The sequence below is a fragment of the Durio zibethinus genome, chromosome 25 (assembly GCF_047325235.1).
Source record: "Durio zibethinus cultivar Kanyao isolate XHJ-2024 chromosome 25, ASM4732523v1, whole genome shotgun sequence".
NCBI lineage: Eukaryota > Viridiplantae > Streptophyta > Magnoliopsida > Malvales > Malvaceae > Durio > Durio zibethinus.
The window spans coordinates 14,266,082-14,289,785 of record NC_143186.1 but is presented as its reverse complement, the minus strand read 5'-3'; the positions used below and the strand labels follow the sequence as shown (position 1 = coordinate 14,289,785).

The window sequence follows — 23,704 nt, the reverse complement described above, 5'->3', positions numbered from 1 at the left end:
ATGAAAGCATAGGTACTCTATTACTTTTTAAAAGATGAAGCCCTAGTCTAGAGCTTATGTATGAATGAAAATATGGTGTGTGTAAAGGGATTAGCAACTCAAATAATCAAATCAAAATTTATAAAATAAATAGATAAATTAATAAAAAAAATCATAATCTACAAAATAAACAAAAGGGTTAATGCACATAATCACAAATAATCACACATAAAAATCATCAAAGCAAGGCTTAAGATAGCACATAACTAACTAATGGTTTGACTTTCTAAGTTCTCAATGGAGTTGCCAAACTATCATAATGTTTAAACTTGAAAACCTACTAATTAGACACAAAAATCATGGAGTCGCTACCAATGTTTTCTACCTATGTGTGATTGGTCACTTATGTAAATCTATCCTTTTTAAAATTGTCCTAAGTGTAAATTAAAGGTCCCTATTAAAATATATTTTGGTCTACATTAATAAAATTAAAGTTCGAGAGCCAGTTACGTGTAAGGAAAGTTTTGGCACCCCATTACGCCTAAAATTGTATCAAATTAATTATATGTTATGCACATAAATAAATTCCAATCATTTTATTTATTTATACAACGTGTTCATAAAAAAATTCTATTAAAAACACCATGCAATCATGCAAATCATACTAAATATCATAACAATAAATAAATCATACCAAAAATTATGCAAGGATATCATGCAATAAATTAAATTCATAAAGGATATCATACAAAAAAATCATATGATATAAAATAAATCATACAAATAAATATATTAATGATCATGCAACTAAATTATTATCCATGCAAATAAATTATTAGTAATGCAAATTCATTCAAATAGTCAAACTCATGTAAAACATATATTAAAACATGCAATTAATTAAATTCATACAAAAATAAATACCATTTAAAACTAAATTCATAAAATATCATGCAAATAAATTATAAAATCTTACCAATTTTTATATTCCTCATCACTTTTAAATTCAATCACATAATAATTAATAAAAACAAAAAATAAAAAATAGAAACTAAAACAAAAATCAAATTTAAAAAATCAAAAGAAAAGCAAAATAATACGATTCGGTGGGGTTTTACTAGGTCAATGCGCGGAACCCATGCAGGTCAAAGCACAGGTCATAGGGAGCAAAGACGGCATTGTTCGTAGCTTGTGTAAAAGCCAAATTTTTTATTTTTTTTCAGATCCCCTTTGTTACTTCTCTCTCTAGTTTTTATTTCTCTCAATTCTCTCTAGAAATCCCTACCGTGAAAATCAAGCAAACCCAGAACCAACTAAATTTTGCAAAATTCAGCGTTGAAAGTGGCACCGAAAAGTTCAAGTTAAAACCAAATTTTTTCAGAAATTTAAGCAAAAAAAACCAGAAATTCAAACTAAAATTTCGATGAAACCAAAACTCAAAAATCAATCTCAGGAATTCAAAACAAAAACCAAATGCTAGAAATAAAAAATAATGATCAAATCAAAACCCAGAAAACCAAAATTCCCAAGTTCCATAAACACAAGCAAGATTCCAAAAATCCTAAAAAAACCAGAAATTCACCCAAAAAAGTTTAACAACTCTAATTATGTAATTGCTTTTGTATTGCTTGATTGTCTTGCTTCGTTGTTCTTTGTTAATTCCCTTTGTGATTATAGATCGGAAGTCCTCTTTATAGGGATAAATCCACTTTAATTTGGACAAATTTTAATGCTCACTGAATCTTCAATATTTTTTTTCCTGTGATTTTCCTTTTTTCCATGGATTGAAGTTCAAGAATTTCTATAGGCATTATTAGTTAATAAATTCTAGAATTTGAGGTTGAATCATAATTGAATCCAAGATTTCCTCTTTTAACAAAATCTCTTTTTTTTTTTTTTTTTACTTTTTTTTTGGGTGCTTTTCTGGCTTTTTGACAAATTTTGACCAAAACAAGATTAAATCAAAAAAATTAAAAAAATCCAAATCCAAATTAAAAATTAAAATTAAAATTAAAACCAAAATTAAAATGAAAATTAAAATTAAAATTGAAATTAAAATTAAAATTTTTGAATTTTTAATCTTTAGAACCAAAATTCACTTTTTATATTAAGGTCCAATTACACAATCAAATCAAAATTCAAATCTCAATGAATTTCGAAAAAATCTTTAGACAAAATGATATGTTTATAGAATCTTACACAATACTGAATTATAATTTGTTAATTATACAATAATTTATAATTATAAGTGTTATATTATCTTTTTCAACACCATTCTACTGGTGATGTGATACGGTTATTTTTAAGTGTAAAAATTATTAAAACAAAATATTTGTAAAACAAGTAGATAAGCGCTAATCAACCTTCCTTCTTTCTCACTCTTTAATTTTTTTAATCTTATTTTGTTTTGTTTTATTTTTAAAAATGTTTTCTTTTAATCATTTAGACCGAAAAACATAATAGTTGTCCGTAATATTAATTTTATGAAATTTGGAGGAATGTGAGGGTTTTTATGTAGCACTCCACCTTTCCTCCAAAATGTATATATATTTTATTTTTTTTAATTTTTTAATTTTTATTAGATAAATTTTGTAAAAAAAAAATTAATAGAGATACGATGATAGAATATTTCATATCTAAAAATTTTTTATTCATTTTAATTCAGTTGTTACATTTTTTTTTTTAAAATCAAGATTGCATCGAGATCTTATTTTGTCGAAACTCGAAGTCAAGATGAAAACAGATTTAGGGTATTATGTACCATATCAAGTATATATAAAATATATATTTTATTATTTATTTAATTTTATACTTAAATATATGTATTATATTAATAAAAGTACTATTTAATATTTTAATTTAATAAATCCACATAGTACCCATTTGATTTGATTTTCTTTTCTTTTTTCCATTTTTTTTTGTTTTTTTTTTTTAGTTTTTAACTTTTTTAATTAGATAAATTTTGGAAGAAAAAAAAATCAAAGGAGATAGGAATGACAAAACAAACTATATTTGATAGGTTTCGATTCTCATCGACCCAATGGATATCAATTTTTTTAATCCAATATTGGGTTGAGATTTTTTTTGAAAACCAAGCTTAAGACACAGGCGGATTTAGGATATTTTGTCTTGTCTTAGGTATATTACAAAATATATTTGGTTATTTATTAAATTTTATATTTATATAAAGTTATTATTTAGTACTTTATTTCAATAAAAAATTATACTTATACATAATTAAGATGTAATTTATATTAAAAATAATATTTTTATAAATATTACATTAAATTAAAATTATTGAATTAACTGTTAATCAATTCGAGTTGGATGCGGGTTATTCATACATACATACATATATATATATATATATATATATATATATGACAAACTGAGATCAAGTATCAATAAATAAAACTTAATGTTGAGTCAAAATCAAAATCAAGTTGAATTATTAAAGAGATGGGTCAGAGTCAGTGTGAACATAAATCTGTCTCTACATATTTCCATCCTTAAATTGATGTATCCATTAGTCATCCCCATTAATTTGGCTTTTTTTTCCCTTTTTTCTTGGGTTGTTTCTTTTTCTTTTTCTTTTTCTTTTTCTTTTTTTCAAGTTTTGGCCTTTTTATTTTTAATTATCTATTTTAATATTTTTTATCTATGTTTGAAAAAATAAATTAGCAATAGAAGTGTTTATGTGGCACCCCATGCATTTTGTTTTTTTTTTTTAGTTTTTCCTTTTAAAAAAATAAAATAAATTTGTAAATTAGTAGAAGTTTAGATGTCATAATAATACTTATTCGATTGGTTTTGATCTGTCGATCCAATAGGGATAATTTTTTTTTTAAATTGAAGTTGGGTCAAGATAGGATGATTTTTCCATTTTAAAGATCTAGGTCAAGTTGTAGGCAGTTTAAAGTGCTTTGTTCTATCCCATCACGGTGTATATATATAAGAATATATATTTTATTTAATTTTTATATATATTACATTAACAAAGTTATTATTTAATACATTTATTGAATAAAATATTATATTAATATATAACTAAGATGTAATTTATATTAAAAAATTATATTTCATAAATATTATACTATTAAATTGATTTTAGATAAAATCAGACTAAATACTATAAATATATATGTCAAGTCAAGATCAAGATCAAGTATAAATATATATATATATATATGATATCGAGTCAAAGTTGGGACAAATATAAACCCGTCTCTAGCCTACCCATTACCATCCTTAAATGGAGATATTCATGTGGTATCTCTATTTGGCTTTTTTTTAGTTTTTTTCCTTTTGCTTGGGTTTTTTTTTTTTTAGTTTTGCTTTTTTAATAATTTATTTTAATATTTTAAACTATGTTTAGAAAAATAAATTTGAAAAAATGAGTTTATATTTGAATTTTTATAAAGTTATGAGAATGAAATGTATATATTATTCACAGATTAATTAAAATATTTTCAATAGACGTTGTTTTTATTAAAAATTATAAAGGAATTTATACTCATTAATTTATCAAATTCAATATTATTGAATACAAATAAAGAAATTTTGGATCAACAGGTATGTTGCTAGTAGCAATAAAAAATTAATGACATATACTTGCCACATCACCAAATTAATCCACATCATCAATTCAATTTTGCTTGTTGATGGAGGTACCAAAGTTCACACTTAATGCATATAGAAACGTAATTTTGAAAGTAAACGAAGAGAGATCAAAATACACTTTTACAAAGAAAAAAAAAAGACTAAATTTATAATTTAACAGTCAAGTTAATGGTGTTTACTATTTACGCATAAGGATTTGTTTAATTGGTAAGGAAAGAGCTTCTTTTTCTTTTGTCAATTTTGGTTCAATCCCTATGAAGAATATTCCGAGAATGATTCTTAATTGTCGTTCCAAGCTTATGTAAAGGTGTGTGCCCTTGAAATTATTAAAAAGAAGATTAACTTCAAACAAAACTTGAAAGATACCCTTTGACTATATTACCCAAAAAATGGTGTCCATAATTTCTAATCTTTGTAAAAGAAGCATTAAGTTTGAATAATTTGATTAAAAGAATGAGATAAAAACCAACCCTCCATCAAATTAAATATCAAAAGCAGCTTACATGTGTCCATTAGGTTGATGGTAGTCATACATCAAGCTTCCATAACAAAGATACCAAGTTCAAAATATCCTCCTTTAATTCGAAAATAGAATTGTTATATGTAATTTGGTATTTATTCAATGGTGGTTAATTAGTTTGTGCAAAATTTCGTGTAAGAATACCATAATAATTATTACAATTCAATGCATTCAAGAATTTGGCTCCACGACAATGTTTAGTACCTGTAACTAATGCTTAAGGACTGAGTTAATCCCTCATTTCTTACATTAAAAAACTACAATTTAATATTCTTCAAATTTAATTCTTGAGAATGGTGCGATGGAAACATTTTATATGGCCAGAAACCAAACGGTTTCTATGCGTACCCAAAAATATATTTGGAGAAAATTCACTTAGAGCCTTTATACCATAATTATTGCATGGGTGAAAAAAAGTATGAGGAAAAAAAATATTTACTCTCTTTGACAAAATTGTGATAATTGCATAGAGTACTGATTTAAGGTGCAATTTTAACAGGTAATTTACCACCCATAACCATGGCGGGAAAACTTGAACGGCTTATACTGTGGGGAAATAATCTTAGCGGAAATATTCCCAACTTCATTTCCAACTTTTCCATGCTCAAGTCGCTTGCATTACAAAACAATTCTTTCTCCGGCCTTATACCGAATGATTTTGGCAACTTAAGACACCTTGAGTGGTTCCAAATTGGTTACAATAATTTGGTTACAGAACCTGTGGTTCACGAGTGGAGCTTTCTCTCTTCTTTGACAAATTGCATGAATTTGAAATTGTTAGAGGTTTCAGGAAATCCATTGAATGGCATTCTTCCAACTTATGTTGGGAATCTTTCAACATCTCTTCAATATTTTTATGCTAGTGATTGTGAGCTTAAAGGTAATATTCCAATTGAAGTTGGTAACTTAAGCAACATGCTGCTTTTAGACCTTAGTGTCAATAAATTGAGTGGATATATTCCACCAAAAATAGGAGGACTACGAAATATGCAAGGTTTGAGTCTTATGGATAATGGATTACAAGGGTCCATCCCAAAAAAAGTCTGTGGATTGGAGAGCTTATTTGTGTTGGAATTATCTTTTAATAAGCTCAATGGACCGGTACCCACATGTTTAGGCAATTTGACTTCTTTGAGATATCTTTATTTAAAATCCAATAAATTGAGTTCTGCAATATCCTCAGCTTTGTGGAGCCTTAAAGATATTTTAGAAATAGATTTGTCATCAAATTACCTTAGCAGTTTACATTCATTTGATATTGGAGATTTGAGGGCATTGGTGCATTTGAATTTGTCAAGGAATTTACTAATTAGTGATATCTCATCTACAATTGGGAGTATTGAAAGTTTGGTTTCTTTAGATTTCTCTAATAACAAATTTCATGGTCATATCCCTGAATCAATTGGTGGCTTGATTAGTTTGGAATTTTTGGATTTAAGCAATAATAATCTCTCCGGAATCATTCCCAAGTCTTTGGAGAAGCTTTTGTATTTAAACTATCTTAATGTATCCTTCAATAGATTGGAAGGAGAAATTCCCAGTGGAGGATGTTTTCGAAACTTTTCTAATGAATCATTCATGAAAAATTATGCACTTTGTGGTCCTCCTAGATTCCGAGTCCCGCATTGCAAAAGTAGCATCCACAAAATTTCCAAGATGACCGTATCGCATTTTTTAAGGTATGGTTTACCAACAATTGCTACTTTACTGGTAATAATAGTCTTAACTGTTATGTACAGAAAATGCAAAAGTAGGAGTGCAACTCTACCACATAAGGAAGATTTATTATCTTTGAGAACATTGAGAAGAATTTCACATGCTGAACTTTCACTTGCAACTGACGGATTTGACGAATGCAATTTGCTTGGTTCAGGGAGTTTTGGATATGTATATAAAGGGAGGCTTTCAGATGGAATGAATGTTGCAATAAAAGTTTTTAATTTGCAAATAGAAGGAGCATTTAGGAGTTTTGACATTGAATGTGAAGCTATGCGTAATATACTCCATCGCAATCTTGTCAAGATCATTACTTGTTGCTCCAATGTTGACTTCAAAGCCTTGGTGTTTGATTTCATGTCTAATGGAAGTCTTGAGAAATGGTTACATTCTGAAAACCATTTTCTTGATATCTTACAAAGGATCAACATAATGGTAGATGTTGCATCAGCTTTAGAATATCTCCATGCTGGACATCCAACACCTATAATCCATTGTGACTTAAAGCCAAGTAATATCCTACTAGATGAAGATATGGTTGCACATGTGGGAGATTTTGGCATTGCCAAATTGTTGGGAGAAGGTGAATTAATGAAGCAAACCATGACTCTTGCGACTATTGGCTATATGGCACCAGGTGATATTTTAATTTTTTTATGGTTATTTTCCATTTTGACATTTTTTTCTTTTCCTTTAACGAGTATACATAGAGTTTGATAAGCATTTTAGAATTAATTAATGATTGATGATGGTTTCGATTATGTTTCAAATGCAGAATTTGGATCAACTGGAATTGTTTCTATTAAATGTGACATCTATAGTTATGAGATTCTCTTAATAGAAACTTTCACAAAAAAGAAGCCAACTGATGAAATTTTTAATGAAGTGATGACTATAAGACATTGGGTGAAAATGTCACTATCTAAGGGAATCATTAATATTGCGGATGTCGATTTATTAAGAAGAGAGGACAAGTATTTTATTGTTAAAGCAAATTTTATCTCATCTATCATGGAGTTAGCTTTGAATTGTTCATCTGAGTTACCTGAAGAAAGAAAAGATATGAAGGATGTTGTGGCTACACTCAAGAAAATCAAACAAAACTTTTTGAACAAAATTGAGCAGGTTTAATACGGTAATATGTATTTACAAGTCATTGATTTATTCTTAATTTTGTATTTAATTCAATGTTTTAATTTATTGTGATGATGATTTGACTTGTTTTGTTATTAAGATTTGAAAAATCATAAAATACTTATAAACTATGAAAATAAATAAAATTGCATGAAACTCATTAACTCATTTTAATTTGCTTACTCAATTTCTCTCATGCACTAGGCTCTCTCAGTTCAAAGTTTTATTGCAAAACCCAGCCTGAGACTCAGCAACCAGAACCGAGCAGCAGGCTTTTCATCAATCAATTCCAGTTTATGCTGGCAGCGGGATCAAATTATTTTCTTATATTGTTAGACTGATGTCTGTTTGAGTACTTTGGTTATGTCTTTTACTGTATAAGAGGTTTTAATCTTTTGTTGATGATTTTAGCGTGGCTGTACTTTGTATTGGACCCTTTTTTTTTTGTTACAGAGATTAAATTTTAGTTGCTGAAATTAAAAATTTAGTACTCTATCAATAGATCATATGACTGTTGATATTTAGAATCTCCTTTGCGTCTCTCTAGTTAAATATGATATTTACTTTCATAAAAAAAGTTTTTAGGTATGCATTTCAATTTCATTTATCTGTTAAAAATAGATGTATCTTGTTTTGGGGATAAAAATTTGTGCACTACCAAACTCCATTATGTAGCATAACTGACAAGTCAGGGCGCCAAGTTAAGAACAAGGTATGGATCTTTACTCAATTTGGTTGTTAAAATTTATATAATCTATTAAAGATTTGTAGAATTTTTATCCCCTTTAATTTGAGGTGTTTTCTAAAGTTTCAATATTCTTAATTGTTTAATGCAAATAAGTCTAACATAGTGATCTTGAGCTAGACTACCTCATCGGGTGTCAGATATCTTCTCTTTCTACTAAAAACTCAAAAGAAAAATCAAATTTAATGTGACGTTGAGTTTGATTTTCATGAATTCTTATTAAGTTGGAAATTGGTTTGAACAGCTATACCACTTTTTGAGGTCATTTGTCATTCTATCTGCGTTTATTATTTTGCAAAAGAAGTTAAAGTTAGTCGTTTGCAGATGCTCATTTTATTAGATTTTTAAGGAAAACCCCCTGTTTTATGCCTCTAATGTTTTACAATAAGAAGAAGCTAGCCAAACTTATTTCCTCACCATCTATGATCTAACGGTTCCAATAATTTTCTTAGGGTCTAATGGGACGGTTCAAGTAGTTTCTGAGTCCAACTGTTTTGTTGTTGGAAATTTTTTGATTCCTTGGAGACTGAATGTGCAAGTTGTTGTCGAGAAAAGTAAAGCAGCTTTATTACAGGATTCTCAATCAGGTAAGTGTTTGATTTTTTTTTGGTCTTTATAAATCTGCTTTGATAGAAATGTATTAAAAAATTTTTTTTTTAATTTATGAGTCGAAAAAAGTATATTTTTTTCATGCCCTTTTTCTTTGTTTTATTTAAGAAAGTGAAGTGTGAACTCCATACTTACAAAGTGAACCACGGAAACGACCAGAAGATTCAAATGAACGATGACGTGGAGTTTTCGCTCGCGCGATTGAGATAGGCAATTGACTAAAGTGTAAACTCTATCGTTTAAAACACTATAAAGAGGATGTCGCACGATAAATGATCCGATGGTTGAGATTGAAATGATTTTTCGTGCGTGTTAATCGGACGGTTCAACAGCAAGTCAACTTCACACAACATATAAGGAATATATTTATTTGGGATTGTTAGTCTTTACTAATTTGGTTGGTAAATGAAAGAACATTTCATTTTGTTTCATTTCATTACAAACTTGAATTTCCAGGCTGGGTATTAAACCGCTAAAGCAAAGAAACAAAGCAGGATTATTCTGGGGAAATTTTGAATTTGTGAGCATTGGTTTTCATTCTTCAAGCTGTTGGTTTATAGAACTGTTGATAGTTTGATAGAATACCATTTTATTCTTCTTGAATTTACGATCACAATGGTTTAGCAGCCTAGATAATGCTTGGAGAGCAGTTCTTCTGTGGAAATGGAGGGTTCTGCATCTATAGAAAGTTCAATCTCTTTGTGCTTTTTTTTTTGTTATTTTATTTTTACAGTTTCCCTGTTTGGGTTTTTAGAGTTGACAAATCTTAATCTACAACATTAGATTTTCAATTTCTTCCTTAAATCTAAGATTTTATACGACTTCCATCACATTAGGTATAGTGTTTTATTCTGAATTATTCAATTGTGTACCGTCTAGATCAACAACAACTGTCAGTCTGACAATCTAAATACAACATCCAGGAAACATGAAGGATACATCATTAGAAGCTTCTGCGTCAATGCATGGTGGAATTAACCAGACTGATCAATCGAAATTTCGGCATTGCACAAATGGGGGAATGGTACACTCTCAAGCAGACCAACACGAATTGATTCGAATAGAACCACCTGAAGTTTCAGAGCAACCAAGAGCAAGAAGATGTCGTCAGGTTAAACTAAGTGAATCTCAAAAAAAAGAAAGGAAAAGAAAGAGTGATGTGAAGTATCGGCTAAAGAAGAAGGTATTGAAAGCGAAATCTCTATCTTTCTTAATGCTTTCACTCATTTTTCCCAGTAATTAAATTTGTTGCTATGAGGGTAACGGTATATGATGCTATCTCCAAAGGGAAATATGGAGAATTTAAAAGATTATTATGACAAATTAAGTCTCCATTGTCCTGATTGGGCTGATACTGCATGTGAATTTTGGATGCATTTGAGTCTTCCCATGAGGATGACATTTCACAGAAACTTAGAACAATGACAAATTGAGACTCTATTGTTCCTGATGAAGTTGATATTTCAGAGAAACTTCAATTGGCATTTGGAACTATTTATATCTGATATTTTACACCAACTAGTAGTAGCAGAAAAACATTTTTTTTTTTGTTTCCTACCTTTCTTAGGTCAAAGGGAAAAAGGTGACCGAACCAGTCATCAGAAATATATTCTACAGTGCTTTGCCAAAGTTTCAAATGACAAAAGGAAAAAAGAAAAAAAAAAGAAAACATACATATTTTTTATCTGCAAGTCTCTTCGTTGATGGTTTGATGCTGTGCAGAAGCTTTAATGGTCCAATGGTTGTTGCTTCAAGACCTTCATTGCTTTGACATCCTGAGCCTAAATTCTCAGGTCAGCACCACCCTTATGGATTAGGAGGGTTGCTGTCACCAGTAGGTTGTGAAGGGTTAGGGCCAGGATAGATTTATCAACCGACCAGTATTTTCAAAACTGATTTCCTAGAGTATGTAAAAGACATTTTTGCAGCAGTTATGAGTACATTCAGACAACTTTTAAATCTCCACGAATGTATTTGTCTCTTCATTGTTCTCTCTGTTGATGTTAGCTTATCTGTGCAGACAAAAGTAAATGAAATGACTGCCCAGAACAAATCCTCTCAAGAGGAAATTGGACGGTTGAGTACTGAGAACAGGCGCTTAAAAGAAGAAACAGGACGGTTGACTTCCGAGAACAGACACTTAGAAGAGAGTATCAGACAGCTGAAATCCAAGGAAAAGCTTCCACAACAAGTTCTATTACAGATAGAAGGCAGCAATATTTCCCAATCAACAAGCCAGGTTGATCATCAAAGTGTTCATGTCCAGGTATCAGGCATTGGCTTCAGTTCTATTATTTTAGGAACTGAAACCAAAGCAGAATTGATTTACACTCTTAAGTTCTCTTTGGTTCATAGTTTAACATCTTTTGCGAACTAATAAGCATTCATATCATGATATCTTTAATTTCATTTCTTAAACTTTAAATGAAATGACTGCCCAGAACAAATACTTGCAAGAGGAAATTGGACGGTTGAATACTGAGAACAGACAGTTAAAAGAGGAAACAACAAGGTTGACTACCGAGAACAGACACTTAGGAGAGCAAATTAGACAGCTGCAATCCAAGGGGAAACATCCAGCAGAAGTTCTACCACAGAGACAAGACAGTTACATTTCCCAATTAATCATCCAACTTAATCGTGAAACTAACCAGGTATATCAAGTGTTGGCTTCTGAAGTACTTAGCATGCAAAGATAATTGAATTGAACTTGATTTAATAAAAAATTGCCTTGAAAAACCTTTGAAATGACTCTGGACAAAATGAGGTGTGTACAACTCGTACATTCTCAGTTCTATTATTTTAGGGACTGAATCAGAACAGATTTTCACTCTTCAGTTATCTTTTTGCTGCATATTGTATTATCTTTGGGAAACTAATAACCATTACTATCAAGATTTATCTAATTTCGTTTGCTGCAATTTTTTGGGTCAGATCCTTGAAAGAATACATATCACCACCCAGCATTATATGAATATTGAGGCTGAGAACTCTGTGCTGAGAGCTCAAGTTATGGAACTTTCGCAAAGACTGCAGTCTTTGAATGAGATCATCATTTTCTTAAATGAAAGCAACAATGATGCTTCTGATGCTGAGTATACAAGCCTTGCTTTCATTGAGCTTGCTGAGTCCGAGTATGACAGCTTCCTGAACCCCCCATTGAATTTTCTCCAGAAGCCAATTTTAGCCTCTGCATGTATGTTTCAGTATTGATCTCCAGGAACTTACTGGAATTTGTTCTCAATTCTTATGAGTCTCAAGCTAGGACGAAAATGAAGACATTGTTTTAGTATGTTATTATTTATTTAATAATGGATTTGTTTTTTTTTTATTTTTTTTTATTTCTATCTATGCCAAAATAATTTATTAATAAAGAAACAAAGAGGCTACAAAGATCCAGCAGCTTGGTTAGTAAAAACAAAGAACAAATTAAAGAACTTTAGAATAACAATATCAAACAAATTTAAATTGAAAGTCACAGGCGGCAATAAAACTATAGTTATCTGCGATTGTAGAGCAAATTACAACCCCATGGCACGTAAGTTTGCTCCAACCTCCTAATTAGCTAGGATGTAGTTCTTGAAAATTATTTATAATTCAGCATAAATTATCAATAAGTCTTAAACTTAAAACCGTTTGCAGGTAGAAGTTAATTGAGTTGATAAAATTTAAATATCTCATATATAAGATTTAAATTTGAATTTTATTATCAATAATTTTTTATAAATAATTTATAAATTCAATATAAAATTGTTTTTTTCTGAATTTTGTGATCTGTACTCATTTTGAAATAGAAACTTATCCTGACCTTAAACTTTTTCCACACCAATTAAAAAAACGTGACAAAAAAATCACCCAATTAATATATTACCAGTTTTTGATATGATTCTAGATGGCTTAATACATTGATATTTCAAACGAAAAATATATAGGTTGTGGTGGAGATTGGAGAATTGACCCTTTTTTTTTTTCTCTTTTTTAAGACAGTCGAACGACAACTTGTGCTTTTCGCGCGACATATAAATAGACGGCAGTCGCATTTTAACACATGTCATGATCTGACAGTTCCAAATGATTTTCTTGCGTCGTCATCGAACGGTTCAGAAACAGGCCTTACTCACTATAACATCTTATAATCAGTTTTTATCTAGGAAGTCTTTTGATTCATTAAAAAACCAGGAAGTTTCCGGGTTTGAAGTGAACCAACAACGTAAAAATAAAAAAAAAATGCAAAAGCAAGATTCTGGGTAGCCATGTTTGGTACAACACATCAAATTGGTAAGCATAGATTTTCCTTCTTTTTGTTAGTTATTTGATACTTTATAGAATTAGAATTTTGTTATGATTCACTTCCCAAAATTAGAATCAGTTTATTTTCTTTCTTTTGTTGTCTGATCTTGGTTTTCTTCAATGGAAGATGATTCTTTTGTTTCCCTTTTTTTTTTTGGAGTTGACTCACTTCCTGTTTGATCTGTTGTTTTTCTCTTTTTAGTTTAGCTAGCAATAATCAGATAATCTGACATGACAACACCATTAGCTGCTTGTCTTGAATGAATCAAGCAGCCAAGTGAAACTGAAATGTTCAGCTCTTAATTTGTGTTGTAATTTGTAAATTATCAGTTTTTTTGCTAATTTTTACCATTTTGGGTTACTAGTACATTAATTCGAGTATCTAGAATCTAGATAATGCTTGCAGTCGATTAATCTGCAGCGCCTATACCAGATTCTTCGTTGATAGTTCTTGGTGGGAGGCCTATTCTTTTTTTTTCCCCCATAATTATCCCCTCTCACTTTCTTCCCATCCAATCATTGGTAAACGGTTTCTCTTTATATTCTTCGAATAATATTTGATATGATTTTGAACCCCGGTAAGTTGAGTGGTGTTGATGGTGTTTTTGGGATGTCTTAGCTGTGAGGAGGAAGGTGAGGTGGAGAGGGAAGACAACGGTGACCTGCAGCCAGAAAATATGGTCAGGGGGGCGCCGGAGTTGTTACTCCTGGGTGTGCTCCGACACCTAAGTCAGTATGGTACCCTAGGTAAGATTGGGAAGTAGGAAGGTGAAGTGTGTGTGGGAAGTGTCTATGGAGAGGAAAGAGTTCAGAGAGTTGGGTATAATCCGTGTTACTTTGCGAGTATCTAGTCTTTTACCTACCTCTTGCTTGAGATCAAGGGTGACGGCCTGACTGAGACGGTTGACAGTCGATGGAATGACTGTGTGGAGCTTGAGAAGAGTCCATGGGAATGGATGAGAATTGCATTTACTGATCCCAGGCAAACATGTACCGCATTTAATGATCTCAGTCCCGTTAGGTGTTGATAGGTCATTTCTGATGTGGTTGACTTGATAAGTTACTGGTGGGACATTGCGGAGTCCTTTAGTGGATGGTGAGCTGTCCTTTAGAGTGGATGACGTGACCTTTAGGTGTGTTTTGCCTGAGGACCCAGCCATGCTGACCAAGCGTTGACTGTTGACAGGTTAACTTTAGGCATAACAAGTGGAATGTCTTCCTTATCATCTGTTTTTTGATTCATAACCTGCAGTTTATTCACATCTGTGTTGTTAATATTATTGTTATATCATTGAATTCTCCAGATCAACTAGATTCTGTCAATCTACACAGATAAATTTGACATCTGGGAATATGGAGGATACTACATCTGAAGCTTCGAGTCCCTTTTTAACCTCGCAGATGGCATGTGTTACAATGTATGACCAATTTAACCATTCTGATGCATGGAACTTTCGGCAGCATACAAATGGTGTAATTTTGCATTCTCAAGCAAACCAATACCAATTGATTCAAGGGGAACCATCTGAAGCTTCGGATCTACCAAGAGCAAGAGGCTGCAGGGCTAAACTGAATGAGTCTCAGAAAAAGGAACATAAAAGACAGAGTGATATAAAGTATCGGCAAAACCAGAAGGTAATTAAATAGAAATGTCTTTCTCATTTTTTTTACTCATTTTTCCTGGTAAAGTTGTTTTTCTATGAGGTTAATGTGATCTCCACGTGAAAATATGGGGGAACTTAAATGATTATGATGTATCAAGGCTTTATTGCCCTGATGAAGCTGATACTGCATGTAAATTTCTTGAGGCATTTGTAAGTCTCCGGATGAGGATGACAATTCACAGAAACTTAGAGATTGTCCTTGCTGAAGATCATATTGTGGAGAAACTTCAATAAGCATTTGTAAGTCCCTTTATCTGATATTGCACAGAAACTTCAAAATTTATTTGTAAAGTCTCTTTTATTCTTTTTCATTGAACCAAAATCATTTCCAAAATGCTCCGATACTAGAAAACATGGTAAGAAGAAAGATCACAAATGATAACTAATGTTTTTATGCCATACATATCCTTATGTTATTTTTATTAGCTATCTAGCTTTAAATCCAATATTTGACATCATTGTTTGAAGCCCTAGATCTCCATCATAGAAAACATTTTTTATGTATTCGGTCATTTACTCTTGCTTGGCATGGTTTATGAGAAGGAAGATAGTAAATATATGGGAAAGTTAAATGGGACTTGTCACAATTTCATCAGATTCACATGAGGAGAAGCAAATTCTGATCATTTGGTGATTGTGATGGGAATATTTGATTCTTCAGAAGATAGGGATGCTGCTGGATATTCTTGATTCTTTGTGACACGTGAATCTGATAACATGTGACAAGTCTTTTGTAACTTATATGCACTCAACTATCTTGTTCCTGGTTAATTGTAATATAATAGTTCACTTCAAATAGTATAGTGGCTACAAAAGGCATTTGTTTCCTAGCTTCTTTCACCCCTCGAAAGTGACTAGAACAGTTATCATAATTTTATATCATCCATCTTTGTGTACAAATATAGTGAAATAAAAAATACATATCTATGGTATCTATAAGTCTCTTAAGTCTTGTTGGTGGTGTTGCAGGTACACAGAAACTCCAAGGGACTTTTTAATGCCTTATGCAATGCTAGAGCCAAAAGGAGATGAAAAAAATTGAGTTATTTAATGGTTCAATTGTTATTGCTCGAATGCTTGATTTCTTTGAAGTCCTGAGGTCAAATCCTGAGGCCATCAACCTCCTCAAGGAAGGTTGCTGTAATCACTATCAGTAGGTTGCAGAAGGTTCAGGATGGGCTAGAATATCAACTGTACTATAAAAATTGATTCTTGCAAGAGATAAAAATAATTTTGGATAATGGTATTCCTGGCATGTATTTGGCTATCCACCTGTATCTTTCCTTAGATGATGTCAGTTTTCTCTTGTGCAGATAAAAGTAAATGAACTGACCGCTGAGAACAAACGCTTGCAAGAGGAAAATAGGCAGTTGAGTACTGAGAATAGACACTTAAAAGAGGAAAATGGGCAGTTGAGTACTGAGAATAAACACTTAAAAGACGAAAATGGAAGCTTGAAAGTTGACAACAGACACTTAGAAGAGTGTATCAGAGGACTAAAATCCAAGGGGAAACTTCCAGCAGAAGATACGCAGAGACTAGACAGTTATATTTCCCAATCAATCAGCCAGCTTGATCATCAAAGTGTTTATGTCCAGGTGGCAAGTGTTGGCTTCCAAAGTAGTTTAGTACACAATTATTTAGGAACTCATTTCCTTAGTTCTCTTTGGTGCATTGTCTTAATATCTTTGGCGAAAGAACAATCATTGATATCAAGATTTTCCCCATAAAATTAGTTAGTACCATTCTTGTCAAAATTGACATCATATATATTGTCATAGGTTGGCAGATATCTTCCTTCTTATTGCTGGTAATATCAAGCAAATATTGTTAACTTGGGAACACAGAAATATCATGAATATGTTTTCTTTTTCCTTCTCTGATGCACTTTTCATGTTTCCTTTTTCCTTCTCTGATTCACTTATTCTGATTCCTATCTGTTGTTTAATTCCACCATCTCCAAGAATCGTTTTGGAGTAAAATTTGTTGTTTGATTTCTTAAACAAATTGTGTTATCTGTTATGTGATAATTAAGACCTATCAACTTATCAATTACTCATCTCTCACATAATCTTTTTCTTAACTTGCAGGACCACCATGGAGTGGACTCTAATAATGAAGAAGCTGTTTACATGGTAGGGTTAAGTTGTAAATCCTTATTATCACATTTGGTTTTAGGTATCTACAAAGTTACCTCTAATCTTACATATCTTTTTATCTCTTAACTAGCAGGAGCAGGACCAGCGTAGGATGGACTCTGATATTGAAGGAGCTGTAGACGGGGTATGATAATAGTTTCAGTTTCTTTAAATACATTCAGTTTTAAATGTGTTGAAAAATTACCATAGCAGTAACCTTACATGTTTGGAAATCTTTCAGGACTTTTGTAAATGAAAGTGTCTTTGGTCCAAAAGTTAAAGAATTGTATCTTTTTTTTTTTTTGGTGGGTTTACGATTTTAACTTGATAGAAATGAAGCTTATTGTAGTTTGGGATATCTTAAAATTGCATGTTATTCAATAATGACTGGTGCTTGGAGATTTAAGATAGCTTGTTATTTTTCCTATTCCCTGAGAACAGGATGCCTAAAGTTTAGCTTCAATATCTCAATCTAAACGCACCATTTCTTTAAAGTTCTAATTCCTGAAGCATGATATGTTTTCTAACTTCTTGTTTCAGGCTGATGGTTTGGAAATAAATGACCTGCGAAATCTGTTGTTACCTGAGAATGAAACGAATCAAAATGGAAGAGTTGCTATCCACGAGTCTGCTTCAGAAAATGCAGAGAGTTCTCTAAGTTGCATGCACCATGCTGATATGGCTATGAAAAAATTCCTTATGAAACTTGATGAAGAAGTTTTAAGCAATGTAGACTTCTCAGACTTCACAGGCTTAGACGGGGAGCAGACAACAGTTGGGAGATACAGTTTCCCATTATCTCTAATTCCTACGGTTGAGAGAATCAATGATGTATGTGGCGATGTTTCTGCAAAAAGTCTAATAAATCCCAGTGCTGCCACGACAATCTATATTCTGTTCTGTGCTACCATTAAAGAGATGGATGATCTACAACTTGAGCAAGTTACTGAGAAGAAAATGTTGAGGTGGAGGGATGCAATCAAGGATGCACTACGCATTAATTTCAATGTGAGATTTGCGATGGAACATTTGAAGAAAGTTGCGTGTGCTTACTTTGGTCTAATAGGATGCATACTACTCCAGAGCATAGATGCAAGGATCTCACAATTAGAGGCTGAGGTGAATGATTGGAAGACGAAACGTGCTGACATATGTGAAGGATCTAAGTTGTGTATAGCTGCTGCCGAGGAGTTCATTGGAGTGCCTGTCAGCACAGGTCTATTTCCTTAGTCCTCTTGCAACAGATTTATTCATATTTGACATTCCTATACCTTTCTGACACTTACACTTATGAAACAGATAAAGCATCTCACTTGGTATCTTGTTCCACCAAATTATTGACAGTCTTTTGTATTTAATTCTTATTTGCTAAAAATATAAATAATAACACATCATTTTTTTCCACCATCTCCATCAAAATATATCCATTAATAGCACAGAACCACCACCGATCACCATCACTGTCATTTATATCTGTTTCATAACACTCCATGTCTCCAATGAACTCCACCAAAGGCTTTCTTTATCAGCTATTTATGCCCAAACTGTTACCTAAACAATGTTGTTGGTTGGCTCAAACAGACAAAGACGCAGACAGCCAAAAGGAAAAAACAATTGTTCCTCAAAGATTGAGAGAAGATCTACCACATAGTTTTGGAGTACTTCAATTGGAGAAAAAAAAATCATTGTATAGTTTCTTTTTATTTGTAATAGAATTTTTTTTTGTTCTTATTTGATTTATTCTACTTGTTTTTATCGCCACCTGCATAAGCTTTGTAAATACTAATTACTTGTATATTAGCAGCTTTTGGAAAACTGTTTGATGGTGATTGTTTTGATCTATTGATTGGTTATCTTAATTGATTTTTTTTCAATATTGAGACCCTGTTAATTACTAATATGACTTCAATTACTAAATCCTAACTCATATTAAAGAGATTGTTAGCTTGATATTAATAGGATTGATTTACAATAGACCATGCTAACAGAAACTTCTGCATAAATTGTTGCTTAGATGATTCTATTTTTTATTTATGATTCTTTTGACTAGTACAATATTGATGTGGCAACATTCTGCATTTCTTTGATAAACAAAATTTTTATTACTAAAAAGCAAAATTGAAAAAAAAAAAAAAAAGGAAAAAAATATAATTGAGTTACTATATGAATATCACAGTTGTGCTTAATATATTTTTTTAAATTAATATATTAAATAATAATTTTATTAATAAAAAACAAATAAAAAAAAACAGAAATCATTGAGGTGACATTTAAATTGAGTTTAAAACGATAATATCTTAAATTAAAGTATAAAATAATAATTTTATTAATATAATATATAAATATAAAATTAAATAAATAATAAAATATATACTTTTACATATATCACAAAGTGACTTGAAAAAAAAAATCTTAAATCCGTTTATAAATCTATGCTTTTTATAAAAATTTTTATTTGATTTGATTTAATATCATTTTTTTTTCAAAAATAATATACTAAAAAAATGAGAGGGAAAGAAGTCTGAATTTATAGTTTGTGAAGTTTGATTTGATTGACTTTTCGCTAAATGTTCAATTTAAAATTTAATATTTGAATTAGTTCTCAATTAAAAAATACTATTTAATTTAATCCAAATTAGGATCATATGTTTTTAAATTTGATCAAATAAGAAATTTTAACGAAAGATAAAAAAATGGCCAAAGAAGTATTATAGTTGACAAATATTTTAATTTTTAAAAATAAAAAAAAAATCCGACGTGTTACTTTGTTTTTGTTTGATAAAAATACATAATAATTTTGCGCAATGAAGTGATAATAAAATATTTTCTTTTCATTAAAGCATCTCAACTTTAATTCATTTTTCATTTCTCTTAATTAAGTGAATGTTTCTAATTTAATTAATCTCCTATTGGATTTATACATCTTAAATGTTTCTAATTTAATTAATCTCTTCTTATATTCATACATCTTGTTTTTTCTAATCGGATGGTTATTTAGAATTTAAAGTTTATTAGAACTCTGTGAAAAATAGATTAAGTATAAGTGATAAAAGATTGAGTTCTACCTAATATATTTTCACGTTCCACAAAATCCGGATTTAACTAGCAACTAGATCAAATATTTTTTACCACAAGGTTCATTTACTTATAGTATAATTTTACTTTTTACTTTTTAGTTGGTTAATCTGTTCATTATATTTATTTGAAAGAAGTGATTGACTAGTGAGGAAAAATTATTATAACTAAGTTCTTAAGCTTATTTCTCGTCAAACATATATCGATGAAATTTAGAGATTTTAACTTGTAGATTTTTTTTTTTCAACTTTCAAATCTTGTTATTGTCAATATCAATTAAACATGTAATCAATCCAGCTTTCAAGTTCTGAAATTATAAAGGATCCAACACCAATAGTTTCACATCATTTTTAATTTCAAAGACAAAAAAAATATTCATGTCAAATTAAGTAAATCAATTAAAATTATTGAAAATTTGAAACAATTATCAAACTAATAACTTTTCAGATAAATGAATAATATTGTATGTATAAATTATTATTTTTACATGAACAATATTAAATTCACTACCTCGATCTATCTTCAAAAAAATATATATCTTTAAAGTAGAAAAAAGAACCATGAACTATAAAAAAAAATAAAATAAAATTGCTACCATCGTATAGAACTTATTACTCAATTTAATGGTCAAGATTGAACCTTAAATATCACACCACCTAACATTTCCTTGCCTAATTTTTCAATGGCTAAGATTAAATTTTTGTCAATTTTCAACAAATTTTCGCCTTGATCAAATAAAACTATATACATACTTTCATATTTTTTGTATAAAAATTTATACTTATGTTTTATTTATAGTAATATTTCTCAAAACAGAGAACCAACGTAGTTTATCATAAAAAATAAAATTAATAAATTCTAAGAAGAATTATCACTTCAACACAGGGATGCACTCTCAACCAACAAACCACCATCTGTACAATTAAGCACATCAGATTCAGATTGGGATTGATGAAATAGCTTTATGTGATTTTCAAGTTATGGATGGTGCAATCTCAACAAACCAGCCAATCTCAATTGAATGAAGCATATCAGGGTCAGAATGATCCAATTAAACTCTCCACAATCTACAAATGGTGAAGTGATTCTCAACAATATCAATTGAATCAAGTGGTTAGAGTCAGATTGATCAATTGAACTCCTTCCAATATACTTCCTTTATCCCATATTTTTGTTTTGTTTTGTTTTTTTTAATGTCCCAAAACTATGTCTTCTTTTTTAACCACCTAAAACTCTTACTTTTTTATATTTTAAAATTATTTTTCATGAATTTTTTTTACTTGTTTACATTAAAAATCATAAAAAAACAATTTTAATTTTATAAAACATCTATAACTTTAATTTTATAAAAAAATTTTAAATTTTAATATTAAATACAGTAAAGGAAAATTTTTCTCATAAATCTTGCGAAAGTTAGAAACTCCAAAATAATTTGGAACAGAAGGGAGTACAAGTACAATGATGCGTTCTCTACAAACAAACCAACCTCTTAATGCTACATGTTAAAGTTAAACTGATCAATCAAACTCTTTGCAATCCACAAATTGAGTGAGGCATTTTCAGTAACCTCAATTGAATTAAACACATTTAGACTAATCAAGTAAACTCCCCATAATGTACAAGTGGTAGAATGTGCATTTTGAAGAAACAAGCAACCTCAATTGAGAAGAACCATCTCAACATTTACAACAAACAAAATCTAGAAATGACAAAACAATTAGCAAAGCAGAAAAACTAAAGAGAAAAGCTCATTATAAGAATTATTAAACAGAGGGAGGGGGAAAAAAGGTAAAGAAATATATGAAAATAGTAACATGAAAGTAAAATTTAAATATCTAATAAATTAATACATTTTGATACTTAAATTTTAAATATCAAATGGATAATTTGATTATAATTATGTTAAATGCTAATTTAATCTTGATTTTCAAGCTCATTTAATCCATTAAAAGTAAATAGCTCAGATGGGAAATTGTGAGAAGAACAAATTTTTTTCTTCTTCTTTTTCCAAATTAATAAAAATTTAATTATTTATTTTATTTATAAAAATTTAATTATGCATCATAATTTCATTTTTTCATAAACTCTGTAACTGTTTATTTTATTTTTATATTTTCATCTTTATTTATTATGATTGTTTGAAAAATAATCTTTTATATTGGAGGAATTTTTTTAGAGCCTTCCAAATTATTCTAGGCAAAAAAAGAAAAAAAATTATTCCTCACATTAAAGATATTTCTTAAAAAATATTATTACACATTTTCATGAAATTTTCAACATCGGGGACTTTCCAAACATATTTTTATATGTTAATTTATTTACCAAATAATCTAACCAATATCATATATTTTTAATGTCAAATTGCTATGCAAAAAAGAAAAAAAATTATATTAATAAAGTTAGATTGCATCTAAAAAGGTTTGAATTATATTTTTTATGTTTGTAGAATTTGTGTTCAAGAATGAAATGTGCATTAACCTTTCATTCCAAGCTGGTCAATCATTGGTTGTTTCAGTACTTTGTTTGTAATAAAAAATTAATGAAACGATCATATATATTTATACAATTTAACAAATATATTAAACTTAAATTACATTAAATATTAAATAAATTCATTCACAATTAATTGAATTCATGAATATCATAAATTCATGAATAATTAAGTTTTTAAATAATTAGATTCATTCAATTTGAATTTGATTTATAATTAATAAATATTTCTAAATTGTTTGAGTGATATTAACTTTCACATAGTTTTAAAAAAAATTGATTTTAATGCATTTAATATTAAAATTAATTTTTTTTATAAAATTAAAGTTTCATGACTCACCAAATGCCAACACATCATTTTCAAACCATTTAAATGCTTACACTCATCAATCATGACTCCATATAAACATTTACTTTCGCTTAATAATATTATGATAAAAAAGGGTGATAATCTTTTCCAAGATAATGAATAATTGAACAATCAATTTTGAAACTAAAATTTGGATTTTCTAGAAGATTAGGCAAACATGATATTTTTTTCTTAAGAATTTGGATGTGGTAACTTGATAAATGTTAAAGCTATGTTGTAACTCCAAAGTTTTTTTAAAAATTAAATAAAATTTTTTTAAAAAAATTAAAGCCACCTAAACCTTTTTAAATGATCATAAACATACCAGCTTTCTAGTTCTCCGTAAATTTGTTCTTATCTAGATCCTTGGAGCAC

The 23,704-nt window shown here is 29.8% G+C and overlaps 1 protein-coding gene and 1 pseudogene across 2 annotated transcripts; both read left to right on the top strand.

Annotated features, from left to right (window-relative positions):
* The first annotated feature begins 5,624 nt into the window (after nt 1-5,624).
* LOC111276248 (receptor kinase-like protein Xa21) lies at nt 5,625-8,496 on the top strand. Its single transcript, XM_089754765.1, has 3 exons — nt 5,625-7,472; nt 7,611-7,970; nt 8,174-8,496. Exons 1-2 carry the CDS (start codon nt 5,639-5,641, stop codon nt 7,964-7,966), a joined length of 2,190 nt encoding a protein of 729 aa, XP_089610891.1. The 5' UTR covers nt 5,625-5,638; the 3' UTR covers nt 7,967-7,970; nt 8,174-8,496.
* A 1,363-nt stretch (nt 8,497-9,859) lies between these two features.
* On the top strand, nt 9,860-18,822 carry LOC111275884 (uncharacterized; annotated as a pseudogene). Its single transcript, XR_016333605.1, has 15 exons — nt 9,860-10,506; nt 11,344-11,589; nt 11,765-11,977; nt 12,258-12,533; nt 12,966-12,971; nt 13,389-13,570; nt 14,035-14,142; nt 14,233-14,293; nt 14,465-14,603; nt 14,674-14,746; nt 14,918-15,248; nt 16,591-16,878; nt 17,368-17,412; nt 17,507-17,560; nt 17,956-18,822. The product of XR_016333605.1 is annotated as an uncharacterized LOC111275884 (transcript).
* The last annotated feature ends 4,882 nt before the right edge of the window (nt 18,823-23,704 follow it).

What these genes read in the sequence shown, in the direction of transcription:
- LOC111276248 (XM_089754765.1), top strand. Translation starts at nt 5,639, where the DNA reads ATGGCGGGAAAACTTGAACGGCTTATACTGTGGGGAAATAATCTTAGC. An exon ending in TATTGGCTATATGGCACCAG is followed by an intron (nt 7,473 to 7,610) that starts GTGATATTTTAA and finishes TTTCAAATGCAG; the next exon opens with AATTTGGATCAACTGGAATT.